The 20,667-nt window shown below is 41.7% G+C and overlaps 1 protein-coding gene across 3 annotated transcripts in view; it reads left to right on the top strand.

Annotated features, from left to right (window-relative positions):
- Nucleotides 1–20,667, top strand: part of ATG5 (autophagy related 5) — an 86,178-nt gene that overhangs the window by 31,827 nt on the left and 33,684 nt on the right. For 2 of the 3 annotated variants that reach the window (XM_080938328.1, XM_080938326.1), the window contains one exon: nucleotides 17,336–17,430. In XM_080938328.1, coding sequence (XP_080794454.1) covers nucleotides 17,336–17,430 — 95 coding nt within the window. The remainder of the gene's footprint in view (nucleotides 1–17,335; nucleotides 17,431–20,667) is intronic. The other variant, XM_080938327.1, reaches the window with a different exon arrangement.

Here is a 20,667-nt window from a genome sequence, read left to right as displayed (position 1 = left end):
CTTCTGAAGAAAGAGTATGGTCCTCATTCCCCAGGCATGGCTCTCTTTTGGATCATAGTTGGAAACTGAATGCTTGTTTAGGCCAAAAGGAAAGGGTCAGATCTCTGGAACTGAAGTTACCAGCCATCGTGAGCTGCTGGAAACAGTTGTGGGTGCTGGGGAGTGAGCTTGGGTCCTTCGGAAGATCTTTTAACCACTAACCCATCTCTCCAGCCTCTGTTGCTAGCATTAGAGTGTGTACATCATTATGTGATGACAGATGTGCTCGTGGTGGGTGACAAACCACAGTACATCTTAGTGTCTATTGATTAATCACTGCATTTGTCATTCACAACATAAACATCAGGGCACATGGTGCTGCTGCTTCCTTTTGCACTTTTGATTGCTTGGGTCCACTTCACATTTATGGGCGGGGATCAGAGGGATGGCTTAGACACTGCAAGTGCAGCTGTGGTGTGCCCTGACCAGCAGACAGTGAGGAACCTCTGCAGGAGAATGTATTAACATAGTGGGGACAGCAGACCAGGCCCAGAGAGACAGACTGTTGCTGCTCAGATAATGCAGGAAGTAAACATTGCAGATAGAGAAGGTTCAGCCTGATTAGCACAAATATTTTGGTTCAAATGCGTATAGCAAAGATGGTTTCACTTGCTGTGCTTTACAAAGAAATTAAATGTGTGAGTGTAGAGTGTGTTTGGGGAACAGTTAACTTATGCATGCTTCTGCAGAACCAGCGGTTGACTTTAGAGCTCTCCATTTTAGATTCTGGCTGGCCAGCGAGCCTGCCTGTCTTTCTGTCCTTAGCAGTGCAGTTACAGGCCCACATTACCATGCCTGGCTTTTTATGTGGGTGCTGGAACAGAACTCAGGTCCTTGTTCTTGAATAGCAAGCTTGTATAAGAGATCCATCTCCTCAGCAAATTCTTTGTTTTTTCTTTTGTTCTCTCCTTCCTTCCTTCCTTCCTTCCTTCCTTCCTTCCTTCCTTCCTTCCTTCCTTCCTTTCTTTTTTGAGACAGAATCTCACTGTTGAAATCACTTTTACTCAGCCTTTAGATTGCTATTGATGAGATGGTAGTAAGTAGACTATAATAACTTGAGAAAGACATACAGATCACAGATAATGCCATCGTGCTCCCCTCCTGTGTGGCTCACTACTGTCCTGCTTCAGCCTCCTAAGTGCCTGAATTACAGGTGCAGGTGCATGCCAGCCTTCCCTGCCATCAGGATTACTTTCCATGTTTTGAGCTTCATGTCACTTTTCCAGTGTGCCTGGGTAGTTAGGACAGTCCTGTGTCTCGTTTCTTTGTGTTTACCATTGTCCAAGAAGGACATCCAGTTTAAGTTCTTTCTCACTGACACTGCACTGTTGGCCAGTCGGTGTGGCTATTGGATATTTACTAAACTCTATACAGAATTCAGAGTGTTGTGACTTCAGTGACCTCAGTATATAAGGCACATATTTTGTGATGTATAAGGGAATCCTATTTCTCATTCTTCTGTTAGATTTACATTTCATATGGGCTACGTGGAATTGTCCCATGATTTCGTGTTTGGAATACAAAACCTGGTAATGACACACTTCTTTTCCCATTAAAAATTATCATCTCAGAATTAAAAGGATTTATAACCACTGCATGCTTAGCTGTGGTAGCAGCACATGCCAGTAAACAAAACACTTGGGGTGGAGGTCTCTCTCTCTCTCTCTCTCTCTCTCTCTCTCTCTCTCTCTCTCTCACACACACACACACACACACACACACACACACACTATGAAATAGAACACCAGAGCCAGCAGAATGGCTCAGTGGGTAAAGGCACTTGCCAATAAGCCTGAGAGCCAGAGTTCAGCCCTGGCACCCATGGAAGGAGAGACCTGGCTCCTGTGATTATCCTGTTCCTCCATGCCATGGTGCACACAGAGAGATAGACATAAACAAGATGCTGATGTTAACGATGGAATGTTTGTGCCTCTTTGTCTTTCTGTCTGGAAGACGGTCTTTTCCTTTTCTGGCTGCTGAACATCTAGTGTCTTTACAGCTTCTGTATAGTCATCTTTTGTATGAAGCCTTCTGTTTGCATGTTAACAATGTGTATCTAACTTGTACTGACATTACACCAAAAGGTGTGGTCCTCTGGCACCCGGGGGCACAGAGCAGCAGGGCAGGGTCCTATGCTGCACACGCCGGGACGCTGCCCTGTACACACCTGTTCTCTAGTGTTTCTCCACTGCCGTTTTCTATATTGCACTACCCATTAATCTCTTTCTCACATGACCAGTGTTTCATAAGTAGTGTGATGTTCTTAATTTAAATTATTTATGGAAATGGATTTTTATATTTAAGGCTTTATATTTTGAGTGTGTGTGTGTGTGTGTGTGTGTGTGTGTATGGTTGTGAGGTCACGGAGCTGTTGTCACCTTTTTGTGGATGCAGTTGTAAATTTGTCCAAATTCATACAAAGCAGGTGGTCTGCTTGTTCCATCAGAGCTGCACCTGGAGAAGAGCAAAGCTAAGCACAAGTTTCAGCGATTTGTGAATACTTTCAAATGCTAATTTTAATTTCGAAGCTCTCTGAAGGAGAAATAAGAAAAGCTTATGAAACCAAGAAAACTCATTTAAGGCATAATGTGCCTTTCAGTTTTTTATAGGCTTTCATTTCAGATACGAGAATGTGCCACCTCTGAAACAGTTAATGGTCACAAACAGAAGAGAAAATAGCATTTTTATTTGTCAGTCCATGTGGAGTGTTTCTGCTCAGCATCAGACTGTGTGGGGAGATTTGAGGAAATCGCTAAAAGATAAGAAGAATAATTCAAAGCTCAGCTTCTAGCCAGTCTTCTCTGAGTGTACCTACTTCTCTTCCTACTTGGGTTTTTGAGACAAAGCCTCATGTAGCTCATGCTACACAAATGTTTAGTCCCTCTTCCTCAGCTTCCGAGTGATGGGGTTGTGGGTGTGCATTTACCGTGCCCAGAATGAGTCAACACTTTAAAAAAATTCAAAGTTCCATACAGTAAGATTTGGCTGTTAAATATGCTTAAAATTTCTGTTTTTTTATAAAATGTTGTTAGACTTTTAATTAACTTATAGTATACTATTTACCACACACACCCACCCCTCTACCACTTCTTCCTTTTTTGACACAGGGTTATAGTATATTCTGGCTTCAACTTAGGATCCTCCTGCCTCGGTCTCTGAAATATTGGGATTGCATGCATATATGAACACACTCGGCCCCAGTTTGTTAACATGACATTGTTAATATAAACCGGTTTTCAGAGGAAATAGGAATTAAAGTATGACAAGTAATATTTCAGAGGCTGTGTGCTCGAGACAGATGCTGTGTGTTTTCATCTTGCTGATTTTACTGGTCTGGACACTCGACTGGCTCTGTACATTTCTGCTCTGTAGCTCCATCTTTTTACCTGAGAGTAAGTCTGATGGCATTTCTCTCTGGGGCTCCCTGATAAATGCAAAGACGGAATTCTAGTAACTGATGTTACTTTTCCTGAATGATTTTCAGGACTGTCTGGATGAAACAAAGAAAAGCAGTTTTAAATGGATGAGATGTGAAGTTGCCAATATGGCTGTAATGGAGTTAGAATTATAACTGTCAAGTTCTAGACATCAGAGGAACTATTAAGTATAGTTTTCTAGTAATACTTTACTTTCTAATTGTCTTTGCCAGGAAAATGGCAGGCCTGCCAGGTACTAAAATGAACTCTGTTTTCAGTCAAAGCATTTGTTTATCTTAGCTCCTCAACCACCTCCCCACTGGTCATTGATTCATAAGACATCTAACATCAGCTTTATAATCCAACATGTAAGTTCCTTATATAGTTTTAATATCTGTTTTAATGAATGGTGAAGGTGTGTGTGTCGGCACATGCACGGTGCTCCTGGAGGCAGAGATAGCAGATCCTGTGGAACCAGAATTATAGATGGTAGAAGTAGTCTGATGTGCTGCTGGGAATCAGGAGCTCGTGACCTCTGGAGGAGCAGCAAATAGGTTAAGCACGAAGCCACCAGTCCTTATCCAGTCCATAGATTTTTGTGTTTCTTCGTTTTTCCCATTGTAAGATTCAGTTTACTATTAGTGTATGGGTGAGTATCTATATATAGATAAGAATGTGCCCAAGTGAGGTGCTTTCAGAATCTAGAAGAGGGTATCAGATGGCCTGGAAATTAGACTCTGGTCCTCCAAAAGAGCAGTGAACAGTCTTTTAACTGCTGAGCCATCTCTCCACCTTCATTTTTTAATGGGTCTTCAGTGTCTTAACAAGTGTACTTTTTATTTTGATAAAGTGTCTGTGTGTCTGTGTGAGTGTATGTGTACTCGTGGATGCTGTTACTCTTAGAGACCAGAGATTCCAGGGCCCCTGGGACTGGAGTTACAGCAGCTGTGAGCCACCCTGTTTGGATGCTGGGAACTGAACTTATATCCTCTGGAAGAGCAGTAGTGTCCACTCTAATGACTGAGCCATCTCTCCAGCTCTTCTTTTAGTGTGTTTTTTTTTTTTTTATTTAATCATCCTACTGTGTGTGCCTGTGACTATGTACACAGTGGGTGGCGTAGGTGCCGCAGTGTGCACTAGAGAGCTGCTGCTTTCCTTCTAGCATGGAATCCAGGGGTGGAGCTCCTTGGCTTTCCTACTGACCCTCATTTAGTCTTAGTTTCTTTTACCTTTTTGCCTTTTCTAATGAAACTCTTGCTCATCTGAGGATACATGAGTACAAAGCTCATATGCACCACCACAGGGTCCCAGCCTCTCTCCATGGAGCGCTTTCACTCAAATAAATAGTTATTGATTGCATATTGTGTGGTTTGTGCTTTAGGAACTGGAAATATCCAGGGAGCAAAATAGGCAGAAATGCTATCCTTGAGAAGTTTAGATTCCAGTGGATGATAAAGTCACTAGGCATAGGTCATCTACTCAGACACACCTGTAGGCTGGCCCACAAACTTAGCTGATGGAGTAGCTTTAGATGAAGACTGAAGTGTTCAGGAGATGAGCATTTATCTGAGTTAGGGTGTCATAGGCAGATGGGGACTACGGATGTCGGGGCCAGGACACTGACATTGGAATATTTGACAAAACATAGTCCCAAGGGTGGGGAGGGTTGGTGCAGTACTTACAAACCCTTCTCTGTTGGTGTGCCCATATTTTTTTCTTGATTGCCGAGGCATTCACTTTTAACACCTTTTTAAATGTATAAACACTTTTATTACTCTGTTGGAACTGTCCAGGTCACTGACAGTCCACGATCGGAGCTCTAGCAGATTCATGTCTAGTAAGTACTTGTTCTGCTTCCAAAGCCCTGCCTTGTTGCTGTGTCCTCATGGCAGGAAACAGGCTGGAGTTCCCTCCCTTCTCTTATGCATGCACACACACAAATTGGAAGTGCTTACTGAGGTGCTGAGACAGTGCCAGTAGACGTGTGCTCTTGCATTAAGGTAGATAGGGACGGAAGACTCCTATACAGATACGGTGAACTCTAAAGGATGAGAAGAGCCAGTTTTATTAGAGAGCCATGGTTCAAAATACAAGGTGAGAAAGCTTGGTTTGGGTCTTAGTTTCTTCAGATTTTTTACAACAAAAGTACCATAGGCCCAAAACAGTAAATATTGACTATCCATTTCTACAGACTGGGGTAAAGATAAAGACGCCTGCCTAGGGGAGGAATTCCTGATCATACCCAGTGTCCTTGAGTCCTCACAGGGTAAAAGCACCCTGAGGTCTCACTTATAAGGGCACTAATCCCACTGGAAAAGGCTCATCATCAGACATGATTATCTCTAACCTTCTTGTCCACTTAATACCATAAAGCCTGTGGAATGCAACTGCAGTGAGGTGTAGGGCATGACGATTTAGTTCACAGGTAGGTCCCAAAAAACTGACAGAAGACTGTTGTGTCTTGGATGTGGTGTCCAGGGAGGAAAAGCCAAGCTAATGAGTTTAGAGGAATGGGGGAGAATCTATTATACGGGTTCTTGTAAGGCAAGGCTAAAGTGTGAAGGTTTAAGGGTAATGGGAAGAGCCAGTGGGGGAGGAAGTTTGCCCAGAGAGTGCTGCACCTGGCTGCTGAGTAGAGGATGCAGAGGAGAGGCAGGAGCCAGCAGCGGACAGAAAGACTGCTGTGCTCCAGGCTCATTTTGAAGGTAGGATTAACACAACCTATTATTAGATTGAGGGTAGTGAAGAAATAACTTATTTGGGGATCCTGATGATATTCTATGCACTGAACTGTGAAATACTAAATTGAGAGATCATAGATATGGTGTGGGCAGTAAAGCTGACTGGAGAGCTCATCCTTATATCTGAAAGTTTGAGCTGTGCAAGGCAGCCGTGTGGAAATAGACTGAGGTGTTGTGGAAGTAGTTACTTTGTGTGTGAGACAGTAGATAGAGAGAATGCAATAGACTAGGATATGACCCTGCAGCGTCTGAACTCATACACTGTCCAGTTTCACTGCACTGCCTGTTTTATAGCTCTCTTTTGCCGGTCATAGTTTCTGGTTGCAAACCAGTGAGTAAGTTTAGTCTACATGTATCGTTGAAGAATCTACAGCATAGTGAGAAAGTTGTTTTTAAGGTTTTAGCCTCTTATAATATTCACGTGGGTTTCATTACAGAATAAGCAGGTGGTTTATTCTCTATATATGCTCTTAAATTTTAATTTTGAGGTTGATTAAATTTTTAGGCAGGGTCTCAAAAAAATTATTTAGCTCTGACTGGCCTGGAACTCTCTGTAGATTAGGCTGGCCTCAAATTCACAGAGATCCACCTACCTCTCTGCCTCTCAAGTTCTCCAATTAAAGGTATGTGCCACTATGTCCAACACTCTATATGCTTCTATTTATTATTTAAATTACTGTTTTGTGTGTGCGCACATGTGTGTATTAAATCAGTCATTCCGTTTTCCTGTCTGTAGTGTTGGGAAACTGGGGGATAGCTCAGTTAATATCCTCAGCATCTCTGTAAATACCAGGGTTGGGGGACTTATGGCCTGCCTGTAATCTCAGCATTCAGGAGGTAGGACACAAAGATGGATCATCTGGAAAGGCTGGCTGTTTAGACTAACTAAAGCAGAGGGTTCTGGGTATTTTGAGAGACCCTTCCTCAGTAAATAAAATAGACATTGACTAAGAAGTTTCCCGGTGTCAATTTCTGGCCTCTGCCCAAATATACATATGGATCTACATGCATATGAACATACATACATGCAGAAAAGGGTGATATGAATTTTATAAGTGAATGCATTTGCGCTTTAATAGGAAGATAGTTTGTTGGGCTTCTGAAAAAAGATTGCTCATGAAATTTAAGTAAATAAATATAAGCAATATTTGGGTTGTATCCTCCTAGAAAACAAACATCATAGATACAATAACTTTGGGGAGAAAAATCTAGACAGTTATTTCAGAATACCGAAATATACTTGTGTTAATTTGCCAGAAGGCATCTTGATAGCCTGGGAAGTCTGAACATCCCAGAGATTGGTTACCTGTGCACTTTTGTTATGAGATCTAGTTGACGTGTGGAAGTCTATGTTTGGGCTGATGCTCTGAAGATAGATATATTAAGGGAGGATTTAGTCTCATGGAAATAAAAGGGTTAGTTTTATAGGCATATAAAAGTTTAATTTTTGTCATAATCTCTTTGAAATGTAATTTCATATTTGTTAGTCCTTTATCTTAAATTAGCTTAAAAATGTTTAAATTTTTCGCAGTTCTAAGATTGGTGTCTTTTATTTTAATATATTTGGGAAGGTTCGTGAAGTATTTTCTTAGAAATATATTGACTGATCCACTATGCACAAAGGAAATCTGCACACGTTTTTGTCTTGGGATGTGGTTTTGTCCCTTTGTCTCCCCTTTTCTCCCCTTCTCCCCACCCCTTAATTCTTCTACATGACACAGGGTTTTACTGCCTCCAAATATGCCCTAGGCTGGCCTATAACTTACTGTGTAGCCCAGCTAACCCTGAACTTTGGCAACGTCCTGCCTTAGCCTCCTAAGCTTTGGGGTGGATGATAGAGTTGAGCCATCTAAATACATAGACATATATTGGTTAACATATGTGCAAATGTGTATTGGGATGTAAATTAATTCATGACTCTCTTTAATAGAGCAGAAGTGATTACTACTACTTTTCTCTTGGAATATTAGGAAACACTAGTCAGAGCCATTCCCTCCCTCTTCTGTACTATACATAAGCATTTCTTTGAGCTACACTGCTGCCCTGCCAGCCAGACAAAGTTTGGGCCACCACATTTATAAAGTTTCCCATCTATTTCCGTAGCCCAGCACTTGGATCTGTACATGCAATTGTTACAATAATCTGTTTGGCTCGCTCTTGGAGGTGTATTCTTTTAAATCTTAATTTAGTATTTTGCTTTTTGAGATGGGGTCCAGATAAGTTACCTGGCCTTACCTGGTACATCTGATCCTCCTGCACCATTTTCCTAAGTCCGTAATTAAAGGCACAGACGGCGGGCTTTATGTCCCCTTTAAACCAGAGGAATGTGGTATATAAACAGACATTTAGCCTGCTCTTATAAAAATTTAATCTTAAAACCTTCTTGTAAACTTAATCATGTTTAGGTTAGGATATGATTTTATATTTGCTCAAATCACTATTAAATGACAAATCGTATTAAGATAATCCTGCTTATGTTTTTTTTGGTTTTGGTTTTGGTGGTACTGGTGACGAAACCCTGGGCTTGGTAACTATATAGGCAAAGGAACATAGCTCTACCACTGATGCCCTACCATGGCTCATGCTAATGCTATTTACTGTGTTAACGATCTCTAAGTGTCGCATAAGATTTTAAACAAAACTTTATTTGTACTGAGAATTTCAGGAGTTCAGGCCCCTGTTTCCCACCCATGTCTTCATTTTTATTGTCTCTCAACTTTTGTGAGTTAAGTCTCCATTAGTTGCTGTGGTGACAATGAATTCTAACTTCAGAATTCTACATATTAAAAAATGTTTCTTTAGAAACACTAGTTTCTTGTATCTCATCATATGACTTTTCTCCTTTATTACTTAAGAAATCATAGAGAATTCACAAATCTTTTTATGTACAAATCATATTTATGTATTATAAAAGTATGACAGTATTTAACTAGTACTCAAAGAATTGCCAGATTTGTGAATACCAGAAATGACCAATGTCCAATTAGAAGAATGAATAAATTTGTGAGTTTGAGATGTAGCAAAATGAGGTGCATTGTGTACTTGTTTTGTCTTTTTTAATTTTTTTCTGCAGCTCCTACTACTAATTAAGTGCATAATAATTTGAGAGATTATATTCTCCTTACTTTGTCCAAATTGAAAAATTTTTTGAGTCTACTGATCCTTCTGACTTGTTTTTAATTCTTTCTGTAGCATCTGTGTCAAACACTGACCTCAGTGAGTCCTGATGGCTGTCTTCCCCCAGAGTTCTGACTCAAATAGCAGTTTCCGTACGATCCTCTGGGTCTAGACTCTGGGACCCAAATGGGTTCTTGGGCTCTTCCCACTTAGCTCATGCCTTTGTCATCTTTACGGTATTAAACATCCCACCATGTGTTAAATTGAAATAGATTTCAGCAGGCCTAGTTCTGGATTTCAGACCCATTGCTGTGTTAGAACTTTGAAGACTTTGTAAGAGTCCGTAGATACCCTGTATCTACTGATAACTTCTATGTTGCCCTATAAAATAATTGTCTGCGTTTACTTTTCATGCTTTTAAGGGTGTTAAGTACCTGATAATCTCATTTTTCACATACTGTGGTAACATAAGCAGTGATCGCCTGCCTTCAGTCAGGAGCAGAACAAAAGAGAAGTGAAATGTAGGAAACGGGAAGAGAAAAGGCAAGAGTCAAAGGGAACAGTCGCAAATGGGCGTGCCATCACAGTCTTTAGTTCTGTTTATTTTTGTGTGCCGTGCTCAAGAGAAGAATATGCCATGAGCTTCACATATCTGAGTTGTAAGTTATGGGAAATGATAGGTTTGTCTCAAATTTTATTAACCTTATTTTGCCATTAGGATCCTTAGAAAATCTGATTAAAATTTTCTTTCTTTCAATGTTTATCATATGTATTACTATTAAAATTTGCTGAATAAAGGACTAGAGAGATGTCTCCATGGATTAGAACACTAATTGCTCTTGCAGAGCACTTAGGGCCAGTTCCCAGCACCCACATGGCAGCTCACAATCATCTGTCACTCCAGTCCAGGGCGTTGTTACCCTCTGCCCTCTGTGGGCCCCAGGCATGCACGTGCTGTTATATATGTAAAACAAACCAGTTTTACACATGAAATGACTTAAAAGTAATTACAGAATAAATGTTTGAGAAAGAGAGGAAGTGTGTATGCATGCACACGTGTGAGCATGTGCCTGTTTGTATGTGTATCACATACAATAATAAGCAGTAATCGCCTGCTTTCAATAATGAGCAGAAAAAAGAGAGGATGCATTTGCATCCACATGCAGAGGATGTTGGACAGTAGGTAACTGAGGGCCATGCTACCTGATGTCCGTCCCTCCAGCTGATTTTCCACGATGGTGCTATTTGGTGCCCCTCTATGATGCTGCTTCCACCAGCAAAACATCTGTGTGCTTTTTTAGTTCAGGACCACATGTCTAAGCCTTCTCTGCCATTCGAGAATATGGGCTATGAGTAGGCAGAGAAGACCCGAGCCACCAAGCACTAGTAGGCGCAAATAAAAGGCCCGTTAAGACACTTTAGAAATTGTTAATTTGATGCTGGTTTGATTACTTCATTTATGTGTGAAGTGAAGGAGACAGCCTATTGTGTTTTTAGCTGCAGAATAGTTGAGCACCTCCATTTTCCACACTCAGATTGAGAAGTTGTTTAGCCCTACTGTTTTTGTCTACTGTTTTCTTTCTTTAGTGTCAGTGAATGTTAGATCATGAACTGCTTGTAAATTAGGAACATCTTTTAAAGGGATATTTTTATGCTGCCACCGTGGACATATTAAATGAAGTACCAATAGAAGGGGATTTTCCTGGAGGTTATTATAATTAATAAAATTATGTAATGTCTTAGACCTGGCATTATCTTGTGGTTCCTTATGAAGATTAAGTAAATGTTATCAACTGTGCACATGAGGAAATGAACTTAGCTTCTAAAGAAGTGGGACCAGGAATTTTAGCTTAGACTGCCCCTGATTCCAAAATGAAGGCATATTCCGTTACATCCGGAGGTTCTTAGCTCTGCCTACATGTTGGAGTCACCTGAGAGCTTTGAAAAAGCACTGGCGCCAGTAAGTCAGGCACTGTAACCGGTCTAGGGACTGTCCCACACACGAGCACTTTTAATGCTTCCTAGGTGAACCCAGTGAGGGGTAAGCTAAGGATTACAACTCACTCTACAGCCTTGGTGGCCAACCGTGCCTTTGCAAACATTTGTCAACAGGCAGTCATCAGTGTTTGCCAAATGACTCTTACTTAACATGAAGAGTTTGTGTTAGACTGAGGGAAGATATCTTATATAGTAAACATTGAAAAGATTTTACAGGACTACAGAGGTGGCTGTGAGGTTAGGAGTACAGGCTGCTCTTCCAGGGAACAGGGTTCAATTCCCAGCACCACGTGGTGGCTCACAACCATCAGATATTCCTATGCTGGGGACCCTACACTCTCTTCTGGCCTCTGCAATACCAGATATGCACATGGTGTTCAGATGTACATATAGGCAAAACTCCCAGACACATAAATTAACAAAAACAAATTTTAAAGTGTTAGAGTGACCATAATATGAGATATCTTTACCTTTAGTCCTTATAAAGCTTAAAGTAGATTTCTGACTTTGTCTTTCTTTAAGTTGCCTCCTGAGTGAAGTGAAATGTGTTTGAGTCATTGTTCAGTTTGTTTCTGGACCTCTGAATCTCCAGAAGTGACATACTCCCTGAGACTAAGAGAAAGAACACTTTCTTAGCACAGGGTGGGTCAGGTTATGAGATTCAGTCTCTACTTTGAACAGGAACACATTTAGATAATCATTTATTGGCTTGGTAAGTCATTTTAGGAACCTTTATTTCTTTTTTTTTTTCTTTTTCTTTAGTAATTACACATTTTTTTTCTTTTTTTATTTATTAGATACTCTGTTTTTACATTTGAAATGTTATCCCTTTACCCCGCCCTGCTCCCATCTCCTCTCCTTATTTTTTAAATGTTTATTTATTTATTTATTTATTATTTATTTATTTTAGCTAGGCATTGTAGCCAATTTCCTCTAATCCCAGCACTTATACACGTATCTACATACATACCCAAAAACTTACACTTAAAAAACCACCTAGGCATAGTACCACATGCCCTTAAACTAGCACTCAGGAGGTAGAAAAGAAGCAGGTACATCTCTGAGTTTGGGGCCAGCCTGGTCTACACAGTTAGTTTCAGGACATTCAGAATTACAGAGAAACCCTGCCTCAAAAAAAAAAAAAAAAAAAAAAACCTCACTAATTGACTAATTGAGCAAATAGATAAATAAATACTAAGTGTTGAGACAGAGATGATGGTTTTAATGAAAATTGTCTTCATATGCTTGGTCTTTGAACACTTAGTTCCCAATGGTGGCACTGTTTGGGGGTGTTCAGGTGGGTCAGCCCTGCTGGAGAAAGCATGTGTCTGGGGAAAGACGTGAAGATCATGTCGTCTCACCCAGCTTCCCAGTTGCTGACTCTTCTTCATGCTTGCCTTTGAAGATTTGAGCTCTTCCTTGCCTTGTGGCTACTTGCTGCCATGCCTCCTCCTCATAATGGAATCTTGCTCCCTGCAACCATAAGCTCAGATAGACTCCTCCTTCTGTATGTCTTTCTAGACACAGTATTTCATCACCACAGCAGAAAAGGAACTACTTACTACACAGACCCTCATGCAAAGTTCTGGGGCCTGGAGCTCTCACCTCTACCTCCTAAATGCTGGAGTAAAGTGTGCACCAGCACACTTGGCTGGTTTATGTGTCAATTACGATTGTGTTTGTGAGTATGCTTGTGGTATGAGCATGAGAGAGTACCAGTGCTCATAAAGGCCAGGGAGGGTTTTGGATCCCCGAGGCCTAACAGTTCAGGTGGGAGTGCTGGGAGTGGAGCTCAGGTGCCCTGGAAGAGCAGTGTGCACTTTTTACCGTGGCACCACCTGTCCAGCCCGTTCAGAAAACTTGGCGGGTGTCTGAGATTACAGGAAGATGTGACAACATATGTTGTTAGCCTGTGACGAAAGTTTTGACGTTCGAATCCTCCGTTTTCCAGTAAATTTGAAATAAATGCATCTTAATAAGAATTCAATAATTGCCTTCCTAAAAATACAGGGATTTGGGTGGCTTTGGGGATCTCTCTAAGGATATAATATGCAGCTATAGTTATCCTATTGCCAATGATGTGAACATTAAAGTTTAGACTTGGAGAGATGAGTCAGAGTTTAAGAGCACTTGCTGTTCTTCTGGTGACAGTGGCCATGATGTCGCACTTGGGATCTGTTTGCTTATTCAGTGCTGTCCTGAGTACGTGCTCTTTTCTTACCATCTGTCCTTTGTAGAGGAAGTGGAAGGACAGTTGTAAAACGCCATGCTTGGGCTGGGGAGATGGCTCATGGGTAAGAGCACATGCTGTGTAAGCACCAGGACTTGAGTTTGAATCCTGAGAGCCCACATTTAAAAACTTAGCATGCCTGGTGCGGGGTGGAGAGAAGGGTGCAGAGGCAAGAGGCTGGCTAGGGCTTATGGCCTTTAAAGGAGCTCCAGGGTTAGAGCAGGATGCCCAGGGCTCGTCTTTGGCTTCAGCATTTAGATGTGAGAACACATGAGCCATGTCTCACATGACACACCTCAGTTGGCCACTGAGGAGAATCATAGGCATGAACCACCATGCAGGGCTCACGAATTGACCAAGTTCTGGGTCTCTTGGTTTGGTTTGGTTTTAGCTTATTTTAATCTTTGACAGGTGACTATAAGGACCATCATTACAAACTGCAGGTGTGGAGATGTCTCTTAGTGCTGCTGCTCTTTGACTTTTACTCAGATATTTCAGTAACTATAAAAACTACTCTACCTGGGTGTGGTGACGCACGTCTGTAATCCTAGCACGTAGGAGGCAGAACCTGGAGTGTTGGTGTAAGTTAAAGGCCAGCTGGCCTACCAGTGATTGTCAGGTCAACCTAGAGTACAGACTGGAACCCTTGTCTCAAAATTAATTAATTAATGAATGAATTAAAATCTGTTCTTGGTCGCAGCACTTTTTAGCACTGATTGGAGAATACAAATTTTATAAGAATGTTTAAAAGTAACTCATACAGATTCTTTGTGGGTTTAGTTTTGTATCACATTTTATTTGTGTGTGTGTGCGCGCGCATGTGTGTTGGAAGGTAGAGAACAACCTGGAGGACTTTGATTTTCAGAATCCCAGGATCAAACCCAGGTTGTCAGTCTTGGTGACAAGTAAGTGTCTTTACTCACCGAGCCTTCTCATCAGCTCCTGCTCAGGAGATAGAAACCACACAGTGGACTGAGTGGATAAATTTTTAAGTCTGACAGAGAGTGACTATTAGTTATGAGCAAACTCTGTGTGCTACTTAGGGCTGGAAGAAAAGCTTGTGTGGGACCCTCTCCCACGGCTGGGGTTCAGCCTCAGTTGGGGAGTGTACTTAATTCCCTGAGTTAGAGAAGCTTACCCCTTTATCCAGGCTGTAACCACATGTAGCCAGGATAATGTAGCTGATTAACAGTAGGGACCAGAAGGCCCTTCAGGGCCTCCACTGTGCCTATAGACAAGAAGCTCTCTGTGTGCTGACTTCTGTGTTTCTAAGACTATACCGCTGGACATATGAAAGGAATGACATCTTTACTGTCCCTACCCTAGTGACTCTGACCTATCTTACAGCCATTGGGAACTGCAGAAGAGCCTTTTGCTTTGCTGAGAAATCTGTTAAGTGGTTGGTGCTGTAAAGACAGCCATATTGTAGTGCATAAGCTGAAGAGTGAATTGGAAGCAAGGGTGGATGGGGCTCCTTTCTCCTAGTTCGCTCTTCACCTTTCAGTACCCTGTGACTCTTTTCCTTCCATCAGCATTTTAAGTCAACATAGTTGCTTGGCAGAGCTGTCCTATGTATTGTAGGGAGTAGCAGTTTTCCTGGCTTCCATCCACTAATCTCTAGGCACACAGAAAAGTTTTGACAACCAATAATGTCTCTAGGCAGTTACCCAATCTCTCCTGCAGCCTTAAATCTTCCCTAGTTGAGAATTAGTCTGTTTTCTGGTTGTTTTTTTGTTTTTGTTTTTTTCTCCCTCTCCCTCCTGTTGGAATTCGTGTAAATCTATATTAATGAAGATTTGCTTTGGGGATTTGCTTTGTCCATCTTGAGTCAGGATCTTGGTATTCTGGTTGACCTGAATCTTGCTTTATAGATCAAGGTAGCTACAAGCCTGTAGAGATGATCCTCATGTCTCTAGGGTCACAGGTATGTGACACCATTCCCAGCTCTACTGGAAGGCTTTCTGTTTGTGACAGAGTCTCAAGTAGCCTAAGATGCCCTCAAACACACTATGTAGCCAAGGCTAGCCTTGAACTCTAGATCCTCCTACCTCTAGCTCCCATGAGTTTGACTGTGGAAGTGTGCCACCATGCCTGGAACCCATAGTAAGGGGAGCAGTTCTATCCCCAAAAGTTGTCCTCTGACCTCACACACATCATATCATGCACAATAATAAACTAAAACAAATTAGAACTGTGGACATTTCTCCAGAGAAGTCTCCACGTACATAAATGGCTGGCAAGCACATGAATAGATACTTAGTCATTAGAGAAATGCAAGTAAAAACCACATTGCATTCCTGCCTTATACTGACTAAGATGTCTGTATAAAAAACAAATGGCCAGATGTGGTAGCACACACCTTTAATCCCAGCATTTGGGAGACAAACATATGGCTGTCTATGAGTTTGAGGCAAGCCAAGGCTGCATAGTGAGACTATCTTAAAAAAGCAAACAGGGCAAAAGTGAATAGTGCTGGTAGCAAACATGTATTACAACTTTTTGACCTTGCAATGGAAAATGGTTTAGTTGCTTTGGAAAACAGTTTGGCAGTTCCTCAAAACATTTACCGGGTAATAGTTGAACAGCTTTGCCATAAGACATAGAGGTTCCACTCTTGGGTCCACCAAGAGAATTGAAAACATATTTATACAAAATAAGCACACTGATGCTCTTTCTTAGTAATGGGATTTATGATAGCCGAAAGTAGACATGACTCAAATATTTGTAAGTTACACAATTTTGTAACTTTATACCACTGAATGCTTATTGGATCAGAAAAATAACTGAAACTTTTAAGATTAAATATTACAAGAACAAACTTTAAAAACATCATACTGTGTATGCCCATACATGTGTACAAAGCAAATGTAAAAGACCACATACTGTATGATTGTATTTGGGAAAAAAAATGACCTTTGAATGTTCTTAGAAAAGAGCTAAACTCTACAGTCTGTGGTCTGCAAACCATCACTTAGTAATGTTTTAATTCAACCTGAAGAAGACGTAAACGTGTAATCAATATGAAATTGAGCTGCAACTGACATTTTACACATGCACATTCTATATATTGTTTCCTACCCTCCTTCCTCCATGTGCTGTGAATTGAGTGCTGGGCTTTGTACATGTTAGGCAAGCCAAGTCAGCCAGGGGATTACATCTATCCCTACTCAGTAGCCCCACCCTCTTATGTTTGAGTGCATGAGGAAACTGAAGGGCACTCCCAGGTGTCTCAGGAACGCAGCTGCCTTACCTTGAGACATGGTCCTTCATTGCCTTTAGAGTGCCAGTTAGGCTAAGTTGCTGGCCCGGGATTCCGTGTCTCTCTCCAGTGCTGGGATTACAAGCAGGCACCACCATGCCTGGCATTTTCGCATAGGTTCTAGGAGACGGAACTCAGGCTCTTGTGCTTTCAAGGCACATTCTATACAGACTTTGCCCCAGCACCAGGTTCCACATTTCTTTAAGCTCTTCTACACTGTTGTTTCTCTGTAAGTGCTGACCAATAGTTATTGTGTAGGCTTGTTCTTATATAGATAGCAGCAGATGTTAGACCAGCGTCAGTCTGTCTCTACTGCTGGTCTTTGCCTTAATCACAGTAGTCACATGCTGTTGAGGGCTTATCTTGGGAGAAAAAAAAGATGTTAAAGAAAGATTAATTTCATATTAACAATAAGAGAAAATTTTGTAAATAATACCTTAATGCTTTTCAGAACCTTCTGAATGGTTAAGACTTTCATGTCTTTTTACGAGCTAATCTATTATGATGTTCACTAACAGAATTTCTATCATTTCAGACAGATTTGACCAGTTTTGGGCCATCAACCGGAAACTCATGGAATATCCTCCAGAAGAAAATGGATTTCGTTATATCCCTTTTAGAATATATCAGGTAGGAAAAATGTTTTTAAAAGCTTTGGGCATCACCTTGAATTGCTGTGTCTAAAACCTACTCGTATCTGGGTTTACATCAGGTTTTTCAGATCTGTCCTTTGCTGGTAGTAGAATGGAGGTTGTTTTGCAATGTCTGACTCATAGTTGCTACTGGTTATATCCAATGTACGTCCTGGTTCAGCTACATGCTACAATTTGCTTGTAACCCCTAAGATAACACGTGAAGCAGTTTGAAGACTGTTTTGCAGAGAGAGTCTCAAGTAGCACAGACTGGCCTGGAACTTACCTAGTGTGGCTGGCCTTGAACATGTACCTCTGCCTCTCAAGTACTGCGACTGTGCTGTGGGAGTCTGGGTCTACACTGGGAACCCTGAACTTTGTGCATGTTAGGCAAATATTCTGTCAGCTGAACTGCATCCCAAGCCCCAAGGCCTTTTTTATTAGGTTTGAGATGGGCCTCTTCCCACAGCAGCCCAGTTGGCCTTGAACTTATAACTCTGCTACCATAGCCTACTAAGTGCTAGGATTATGTGGGTTCGAATAGTGGGAGAAATGCCTGACGTGTATTCCCCTACATAAAACAACAAAACAACACTACAGCATCCTTTTCATGCTTTATTTACTACTGCTGTTTTTGTTTTTACTGATTCTTTGCTGCTCAGGATGGGTCCTGGGCACCCTGCTGTTTCTGACTGGAGCATACATCAGGCCCGGTCTGTGTTGGCTGGTGAGAAACTGTGATGAAGGCCCGTAGAGATCACCTGTCTCCCCAAGGAGTCTGGAGGGTTTCAGTGTTTGCTCCTGCACCTGAGGAGAGTCAGCCTAGATGGGGAGTACAGTCAGGGCTGTAGACCGACTTACAGTCGTCAGACTTACGGCAGGCTGACATGCGGTACAGATAGGACTCTGCTTGCTGTGTGGCACGTGTTAAGTGAACCTTGAGGGCCTGCAGGTGTAGCTCAGTGCTGGGGTGCTCAGTATAGCAAACGTGAGGTCTTGGATTCAGTTGCTGACACAGTAAAAGCCGTATTGATGGTATTTTAGGAGGCAAGGTACCTACTCTAATGAATCTACTCAGTCACCTAACAGCAGAAATTGGAAACATGAGTACTGTAAGTTAGGGTTGCAGGTGATTTCCAAGGTTTATACTTTCACAAAGGCACTGTTAGGTTCATGCTCAGTCCGGCTAGAAAAATGCCCTGCACGTAAATTCTGTTAATTCCTATTTTCATTTCCATATGCCATGAGTACTCTAGTAACTTACTCTCAGGTATTCCTCAGCCTCAGAGTCTAAACTGTCAGGTATAATTTAATTTAAGAATTACAGTTGTTCCAATAATGCAGGTGTCTGAGAAGGGCCTCTTTTCTTACTGTTTCAGGGACAGCTGTGACATCAGCTTATTCTCTCATGCCTTGGTGTCAAAGGTAGAAGAGTTGGGGGTGGAGAAGGTGTGTGGAGGGGACTGAGAGCTTGTCCTTTGGTTTTGGAGACAGGGTTTGCTTTGTAGACTAGCCTAACCTTGAGCTCACCGTCTTTCATAAAGTAGCCTCAGGTGTGCATCAGCACCAGACTTAAGAGGATGGTTTTTATAAAATTCTGTCATCAGATAGAAAGTGGGAACTTAGAGAATTCTCAGAACTGACATCACTAGACCTGGCCGCCAGATGGAGGCTCTGTAAGAACCAAGCTTCCTGCGGGCCCTTTCCTGTGTGGGGGCAGGGAAGGAGCAGGGCCCTTTATTGTTTCTTAGTCTTACAGCTTTTCTTCCTTGACATTGTGGTTCTGAGTTGAATCTGAATAAATCTGAAGAAAAAAGTGTGGTATGCAAGTAAATACCAAAATTTTAGATTTATATTTTAAATTTATTATTTTTCTTAATTTATTGTATCTTTGCTTTCCTCATTTTTTTTCTTACATCTTTAAGTTTTCCTTTTATGCCTTGACCATAGGAAAATGGGGCCTCCATTTGTTTTTCCTAATTATATTCTAGTAGTAACATCAGATTCTGGATTTCACTTTCTGATGATAATCTATCAGGTGAGCTGTCATTTATACAACACTTTGATTAACATGTTATATGAATCTCTCTCCCTTACATACACACATGACTTTACATTAATAAGAATATTTAAAGAAAGCCCAGAAGCCTATGTTTAATCACAAAGAATAATTTTTGCTAAGACATTAGTTCACTCTGAAGAGACTCAAGTTTAGATGAAATTAGAATTAGCAGCCAGGCCCAGTTCTAACGTCACCGACTTACTTACCAGTTAAGCTTACCCATCATGCTTGTGTAACATGGTTATCTCAGTGAGTGAGACGACTTTGGCCTGATGAGCCAGTAGGAACCTAAAGCTCTGTGACTGGTGACAGTCCTCATACGCTGTTTTCCATCTGCAGCAGTGCTCACCATGGGCTCGGAATGAGTGCCATCAAGTGACAGGGTTTTCGTGGTAAAAGTCAGACTCTTCCAGTCAGGTTCTAGCAGTGTTACACACCACTTGTCTGTCATTTACATAGTAGTCAGTGTGTGAGTTTCAGGTCTGTGTTCCTGAGCTCCAGGTGCTTCAGTGCGAGCCGGTGTTCTAGAAATGAGGTTAATGGCAAGAGGTGTTTCCAACATGGAGCAAATGTTATTTAGAATTACAGACATAAGTAGGTAGATGCTAATGAGCTCACCTCCAAGAAGCTGTGCAGAGTGGCCTCGAAAGGTCTAGGCATTGGTGCTTAGGCTGAAGTCTCTAGACATCAGCGTTTATGCCCTGTAGTTAGCATGTTGTGAGGGTGCCATGTCTTTTCAGGAAGCATGGGTCATCTGTTTCTTCGAAGTGAGTTCACTAGGAAAGCTCAGACTCTTCTGTCTTAGGAGGCAAGCTCCACCCTGAGCTGCCCACAGAAGTTAGAGGGGACGAATGGACTGAGTGTACAGATAAGTGTGATTTCAGTGAAGAGGAGAAATAACTGCAGTAAGTCAGATGCCAGTAGGTAGCGTTGGGTCTGCCTTCTGAGAGGCAGAAAAGGCCTCCTTAACAAAGTGGGGCATCAGAACTAGGCAGGGGCGTTGTGGGGGTAGGCTTAGCATAGGCAGAGGGACTTGAGAAGTACTTGTAGCTGGCGGGGGCACTGACAGACATCAGTGAGGGGGTGAATATCAAGAGTTAGAATTAGGCAAGGAGTAAGGCCGCAGAGGAAAGGTTTCTTGCATTGAGGATTTTCCTCTGTCAGATAGAGTGG

The sequence above is a fragment of the Micromys minutus genome, assembly GCF_963924665.1.
Source record: "Micromys minutus genome assembly, chromosome: 25".
Lineage (NCBI taxonomy): Eukaryota > Metazoa > Chordata > Mammalia > Rodentia > Muridae > Micromys > Micromys minutus.
This window is presented reverse-complemented; position numbering and strand designations above follow the sequence as displayed.